Source organism: Pieris napi, chromosome Z (assembly GCF_905475465.1).
Source record: "Pieris napi chromosome Z, ilPieNapi1.2, whole genome shotgun sequence".
Taxonomy (NCBI): Eukaryota; Metazoa; Arthropoda; class Insecta; order Lepidoptera; family Pieridae; genus Pieris; species Pieris napi.
The window spans coordinates 11752749-11760007 of NC_062259.1; the positions used below are offsets into that span (position 1 = coordinate 11752749).

The following is a 7259-nucleotide window of genomic DNA, read 5'->3' on the forward strand; positions in this document are numbered from 1 at the left end:
TATAATATATTTTCTGTTTGATTTTTACACTTTTTTGGTGCTCCATTTTTATTCGTTTGTGTTTTCATTAAGTTAAATTAATACTAAAAAATAGTTAAGGTCTCGCGCAGGCGTCGCGGTCTCCGTAAATGGGCAATCAGGAGGACGGCGGCGTCACCGAGGCCCGGGCAATGAGCTCGGCATAATAAATAGTAAGGTACAAAAGGAAGTCAACGAAGTACCATCCAATGGTTACCACTCTCGCAGGCATTCTCCACACGTCAACAGTCTTACGTCTACAGTATCACTAGCTATACATCGCGGCGTCGCCACGTTCACTGGTCCGGTCGTTGGTAGCTTTATTCGAAATGCGAGCTTTTGAGCTTCTTGATGGCGTTGGTCAGGTGTAACATTTCCGTGTTCAATTGCCAGATGAGGGTCTCCAGTTTGTCCACTGAGTCGAGGACCTCGACGCGCTCTGTGTGTGGGTTAAAACGGACCTCGAATGGTCTTGACATGGTTGACACCCAACGTCTATTGAAAGAAAATTTATCGTTATTACGTGCCTTACATGTATCAAGTTCACAGCTTTGTCTATGATTAACGAACTGTGAAAGTTCCAAAAATAGGATTAACCACCGTTTAAAAATAAATATGACAATTGCAGTCATAAAGTATTAATTTATACTGTGTTATACCTATTGTTTATACTGTGTTTTTTAACTGACCTGAATTTATCTTTGGCATCCTCGAAGCTCTCGGCTACGTAGTAGATTGGTTGATATTCTTGATCTTGGTATGGTTGCATTGATGTGGATGCAGGTTCGAAAGCACGTAGCTCTGGCTTATCACTTAAAGCATGCAAAAGTTCGCCGATAGATGAAAGAAGAGCAGCACCATATGCCTTAAGTTGTTGGTTCTCTTTGCAAAGTCCAAATTCAACCGTGAACCAGTAAACCTAAAATATTATCATTATTAATTTCGTTGCGTTATGAATTTTTGAACTTTAAGTCATTATATGTTCATGAACTTACAGTGGAAAGCTTTTCGATTTCAGAGTCGGAAGCACCGAGAGAGGCAAGTCCTATTTCCTGTGAGAATTGAGCGAAGCTGGGGTCGGCCAAGAGTGGGATGTGTCCAAGAAGTTCATGAATGCAATCGCTGTAGGGATAAATAATATTTTTAAGCTAACAATTCCACTTCAATCAGCGATTGATCAAAGCATAGAAAATAATATACAATTCTAAATGATTTTAGTTTGTTAATATACAATTTAAATTATTAGTTAATTTAATTTTTAAAGTTAGATAAAACAATTTACTATAAATGAAACGTAGTCTAAAAATGCATATCGCTAAATTTATACAGCTCCCTTTGGAATGGCATTAAATGTATCAAGCGAGGCGACGCTTTTAATGCTGTTACAATTCCATCTTCCCACTATATTGACTTTCAAAGGATCTAACAAGGCTTTTAAAGCCATTTTATTGGAATGGAAAAGGTACACATTACGAAGCGTAACTCAAGGTATTCAATTGTGATAAAAATATTAACGTAAATTACTTATAAATGGTACTGTCTTATTCTACTGCATGTCTCTGGAGATACAGTATCTAACTGTTAAGATACTTACGGTTCGGGTGTGTGGAAGGGTGAGTTAGCGTGACGCACATATTGGGTAGATTGGAAGACACGGAAAGCGAGCGATGCCAAGAAGTCCCTAGCAGTCAGTAAACCAGCGGCTGGACGTAGGGTAAATCCAGTGTGCTTACGAAGGAAGTTACTAACATCCTCTAGTTGAGGAATACGGTGTGGAACAAAGATATCAGCCTCTTGCAGCTTGTTGAACGCTGCTTTGTATTCCCTGCACGCGTGTTTTGGCATCAGATCCAATACAGTGTTGAAAACTCGCTGCCATGTAGAGTTCTCAGACTCGGTGTAAGAGATCGATGGAATTGGGTCACCGTATTTGTAAGCAAAGGCAATCACGGCGATCTGCTTTCTGCGCTCTCTGTACTGCTTGTCAGCGAAGCCCGGGTGGTTCATGTCGAGTTCTGGCTCGTATTTGGTCATGAGGTGGTTGCAGTTGTCGAGGTCAACGGCGTGGCGAGGGAACCATGGAGTTTTGTTGGTGAGGTTGTTTTCAGATAGAAGGTTAACTCCAGCGAAGGATGTAGACTGGCGGAGAGCCCTTATTAGTTGGAGTAAGTTCGTACGGGACATGCAAATTTTCACGAGAGCGTCAAACTGCATGCCGTCTTCTTGGGAGGGTCGGGTCTCCAAATGTTCAACACAGCCCTTGTAGTTGTCGATGGTTTTTAGGATGCGAGCGAGAGAGCCCATTCCATCTCGCAAGCGGAGTAAAAGAGCAGCTTTTTGTACAGCATGCTCTGCATCAGGACTTTCACTTGCAGCATTTTGGAGGATAACTTCTTCTTCAGTCAGAGTATAATCTATAATAAAGGTCTAAAGTTAATATAAAATTACACAATATTAAAATCAATGACAATTTGTGGTAATTATGTTTTGTTTCGCTTAAATGGCAATGATCGGCATAAAAATTGAGATTGTTATTGATTGTAATTTCCTTATAAATTTTGTTTACAAAAACTTTTCAATGATAATAAAATTAAGTGTTTAATATTACGAATTTTTATCACTGACCTTCGTCTTTCTTTCCTCCATCGTCATCGAAATCTGCATCTGCTAAAAACCAAAAAGTAAAATAAAAAAAAAATAAAAAAAAGAATAAAAAAAAATTAAACAATACTAAGTAAGAAATTACCAAGTTGGCCGTTCTTGGTTTCGTCCTGATGAGTTCCATCTTCGACGGTTGGTGTTTTGTCGCCGTTGCTTAAATGAGCGACGTCTTGGATAAATTCGGATTCCAAGCCAGAGTCTAATAAATTAATAAAAAGAAAGTATAACAAAACAAACAAAAAAAAAAACAAAAAAAAAAGAACGCTTAGTAACTTAACATACCATTAGCGCGGGCGCGTGCCTCTTCCAAAACGCTTTGCTTGGTCTGTTTTACAACAAGTGTTTCGAACCGTGCATCGTCCACAAGCGAGCGACGGCGAGATGGGTAGCCGTTCTGTAACAAAAGAAAGCCATATGAAAACCACGTAATAAAGCTATAAACTACGCAGCACAAAGGCTAAGATCTCTAAATCCTTATAAATATAAAGTGGTCGCATCGTTATATTTCATGTGTGAGTAGGGATTGCTTTTACGAAGTTCCGAAGCTTATTTCCTGAGCGCGGACTTAAAGTGCTGCCATTTCACTCCGGATACAAGTGAAACGTTTCGAGATGGGTCTCACAAAGGAGAATTTTCTGGACCGCTGCACTTGAATGGAACCAATTATAGCTTTGCGGAGTGACTTTTAAGCCTTTGATGCAAATTTGTGTTGAGTAATTTTATATAAAAGTTATTGTAATAAACTAAAATGATTTTATGTACCCTTTTCGTGATCCGTGGATGCTGTACAATGTAATTAATCGGCAGATTTTTATCACCATTGTTATTTAATAAACCAATTAAAACCACACTGAGACTCATAATTAATTTATAGGTACGCTAACTTAAGTAATGGAAAAATTGTTATTAGACATTTTAGATCAACAGTCATGTTACATTATGAATTAAAAAATATCTATGCGTCCAATATGCACGAAATATTTAAGGAGCTTTTAGAAAGCTTATGTGTAAACATTCTCTTTATCGTCATATACCACACATAGCATTAGCTAAACAATAACCCCCAAATATATATTTGAAAAACTGAACATATATTTTCACCAAAGATTCTGGTCTGACCTTGCGAAAATTACTTCCTCGCGTATCTACAGTTAGTTTTGCGAATGACGATTTTAGGAAAACAAACTTGATAACCAAATATTTCCTTAAAAATCTGTAACTCTTGACGTAATTTTGTGTCAACCTTGGTCATTTGATTTTAACATTTTCCTTCTGATGCTTGATTAGACACCTCAGTGACATTCTTATGTTTTCCTGTACACGTTGCAATTACCAACATTCCTTAGATATATTAACATCATATATTGTTTTAGTTTGTCAAAGTAGTGATCAGTTTGTAAAATTTGTGGGGAATACATTTCGGCTCAGATACGAGACATTTGGACGTAATGTCTAAAATATATTTCTTATTAATAAATTTTGACACAAAGCAAAATTGCGACGAAACAAAGAGGAATCATTAGCCTTTGTCATTTTGTGTTCCAAATTTAAATATTACGATAAAACTGCAAGTACAACTAAAATGCATACAAAGTGCAGTTAAGGTGTCGGATGACACTGAGCGCGAAAATCTTGGATTTTCCAGCAGAGTGGCCACGCTATGTATGTCAAGGGTTACTAATCACACCGTGTCCTCACCAAGCCCCGGAAACTGTACGAAGGTAATGCCCTACCATATTAACTCACATGAATACGCAGAATAATTTTTATAATATTTATAACCAATGTACAAAGCTAATAATCGAACTCTACCCAATTATATAAATCAACAGTTAATGGATGTTTTAAAACCAATCTGTAAGTGTTCAAATCCTGAATCGAACCCTGAACATCGAGGATTAAATAAACGCTGACTCATGAGCTGACTGTTTTAAAATATGGCCGTTATAATTCAAACTAACTGTCTAATATAATAATGACCTTACAACAACTATTACAAAATCTAGGTTACATTGTCATTAATATTTTTACGATTTGTCTCAGACTAAGTATCCGGGATCACCTTGAGTTGTTCTTTAGTTGATATATTGTTTCAATTCTATGCACGAATTCATCTAGTGTGAACCTGACCTATTAACTCTTAAGTAATAAATACACGACCAGAATTAATACGATGCTTGCGAAACTTTTGCTTCTACAAAAGATCGCAACTAGCAAGTTTTTGAAATACATAAAAATAATAATTAATAGCTGAATCGAACATGACATTTCGGGTAACGGTGATAATTGAATTCTGAATTATTCGCTAAAACCCGTGTGAATGCTATTAAAAATCGTGTACTTAATGTCATTGCGGAAACGACGTATGTCGCACTCAAGTTAAAGGTCCACCTAACTGGAGCGATTTGCTTGAAAATCCGGTTGATATAACCTTGGTACCCGAGTGACCACTTCACCATTCCAATCATACTGTAATTACGCCCGAGTACGGCTCGCCTGCGGCTCTTGCACCCTTCAGGCTAATTCGAACCCGGATTTTGTGATTGTCCTAGTCAAACGTACCGAAATTATAGATTTTACGCTTTTTTTAATTACGAAAAACTCGAACAAACGTTTTTGTAGTCCAAGCTATTACCGGTCATTTTCCGATTAGTAACCTCTAACTTTTTATACTATTTGACCGCAACTAACGACGTTTGGTCAAGGTATGCCCTTGAATTAGTTTTTAAATATTAAAGTTTTGAGAGTTTGTATAAAAATGTTTGCGAATATTAAATATCGTTTAATTATTTTGTATCGCGCGATTGGATTCAATCTTTGTCGTGTATAGAGCCGGTGAGCGTCGTACGATCTTGCATACCGACCTTCAATTATCAAGGAAATACAATCATTCAGTTACCAATTATAAAACCTATGTTAATGATTACACCTTTGTTAGGAACCTAGGTTTCGCACAGCATAAAGAAGAACGTCGCATCGCTGACACAGTTTTAGTTTTAGGCTCGTTCCAAAAAATGAAAACAAAACACTGTGTCGATGAAACACGCCAAAGACACCTAATTACTTCGCATGATACTTCGCATGAGCGTTGGAAGGATTAAGGAGTTTGTAAAGGAAATTATGCAAATTTTATATTCATAATTATTCACGCCGAGATGAGGTAACTAGGTGCAGGTACTGAATGCCTTGAATCTTGACAATAGAAATTATACAATAATGACACTAATTGAACTAAGCGGAATCTTTATAATTTACCTAGACGTAAAGGTGCAATCGTTCGTAGAATTAAATAATATTGATATCTGAATCATTGCATTTGCAACGTGAAAGTTATTTTTCTGTTAGTTGATATAACGTTGACAGGTAATTAAGCGCAGTGTAGAGCTAATCTCTTGTTACTTTGTAGACGACAATTGGGCATATAAAATGCTCTAAGGCTTATTTTCACACGCTTTCATGTTATGTCAGAATATTATATTTACGTAAAAGATATTTTGATTTTAGTACTGTTAAGCTACATTGAAAATCGAGCGTTAGTTGTAATTGCAATTAATGTACGATGTGCACGGCTTAGAATAATTTATTCCGATTATTTGCCGGACATTGCCCTCCTTATCTACCGAATTAAGATCAAAAACTTATTGCGTAATTTTTTATAACTTTTCGGACACAAACTTGACCTGCTTTTTATATTAGTTCCGCACTTGAATGTTGTGACTATGTATAAATAAATATATGTTAAAAGCTTTAAACACTCGATAATGATGCGAATATTTACATAATTTAATATGAGAATTGTGGGAATGAGTATGAGAAAGTTCACATGCACAATTTCATCCTTCGAAGCCGTGCTGAGTCTGAATGAGTCGCAACTTAAACTTCACAAAAACTTTGCGCGGCTCCGAGGGAAGTTCGTTAAGAGTCCTCACCTCAATGCTGTAGGACTTCTTGATTGCGAACATTTCGCGGTTCTTCTGTGCAGCTGCGACGGCCATGGTTCACAACACTAAGGGTAAGGGGCCTGAACGAAGGTTCACTGCGCGTTTAGCTAGCGTACGTCTGCGAGATGCTTTTGTCTCGACCACGGGCTGGAGCCTGTCTGTCTACGACTCGAGCTGTCGTATTACAGTAGCTAACTAAACTTTGGTTGCAAACAGACCAATGCATGATGACTGTTCGCAAGAACAGTTTAAATAGTGTTAGGCGCCTCCCACCCCTCGTTCTTGTCGCGCATGCGTCAGAGACTGCCTCCCTCCGCGCTACTCGCGCCTCCAGGCTCTCCTGATACATTGAGAGGGTCACCCCCGTGTCACATATTGCCAATTAGGACCCTCAATCATTCAAATTTTCAGACATTGACGAATTTTTTTCGGATATTTTTAATGTTTAATAAATGTTACTGTAATAATTTTAAGAGTTAAGAATGAATAAATTCTAATTTTATGACAAAAAATTATATGTAATTAATCCTAATTAATCTTACATTTTAATATTATTTTAAATTACAGGTTTTTATAGATGAAATGTAGTGAGTGTATTTTGTTTTCTTATTCGTATTTTTTACAGTTTGTACTGATATT

At 37.1% G+C, this 7259-nt stretch overlaps 1 protein-coding gene across 2 annotated transcripts; it reads right to left on the minus strand.

Annotated features, from left to right (window-relative positions):
* Positions 1-6858, minus strand: LOC125062417 (tyrosine 3-monooxygenase). 2 transcript variants are annotated; one of them, XM_047668334.1, is made up of 8 exons: positions 6609-6858; positions 2962-3073; positions 2765-2878; positions 2644-2682; positions 1613-2432; positions 1014-1140; positions 708-937; positions 1-513 (listed from the first exon to the last, which is right to left on the minus strand). In XM_047668334.1, the coding sequence occupies exons 1-8, from the start codon at positions 6672-6674 to the stop codon at positions 339-341; spliced, it is 1683 nt and encodes a 560-aa protein (XP_047524290.1). In that variant the 5' UTR covers positions 6675-6858; the 3' UTR covers positions 1-338. The 2 variants fall into 2 exon arrangements, with proteins under 2 accessions (XP_047524290.1, XP_047524289.1); XM_047668333.1 differs by having other exon boundaries at positions 2644-2685.
* Between the last annotated feature and the right edge of the window lie 401 nt (positions 6859-7259).

Bases quoted from the DNA above. Each gene is read 5' to 3' on its own strand.
- LOC125062417 (XM_047668333.1), bottom strand. From the start codon at position 6,674: ATGGCCGTCGCAGCTGCACAGAAGAACCGCGAAATGTTCGCAATCAAG. The intron at 3,074-6,608 runs GTGAGGACTCTT...CTTTTGTTACAG, and splicing joins AGAAGTCCTACAGCATTGAG to AACGGCTACCCATCTCGCCG. The intron at 514-707 runs GTCAGTTAAAAA...TTCTTTCAATAG, and splicing joins GATGCCAAAGATAAATTCAG to ACGTTGGGTGTCAACCATGT.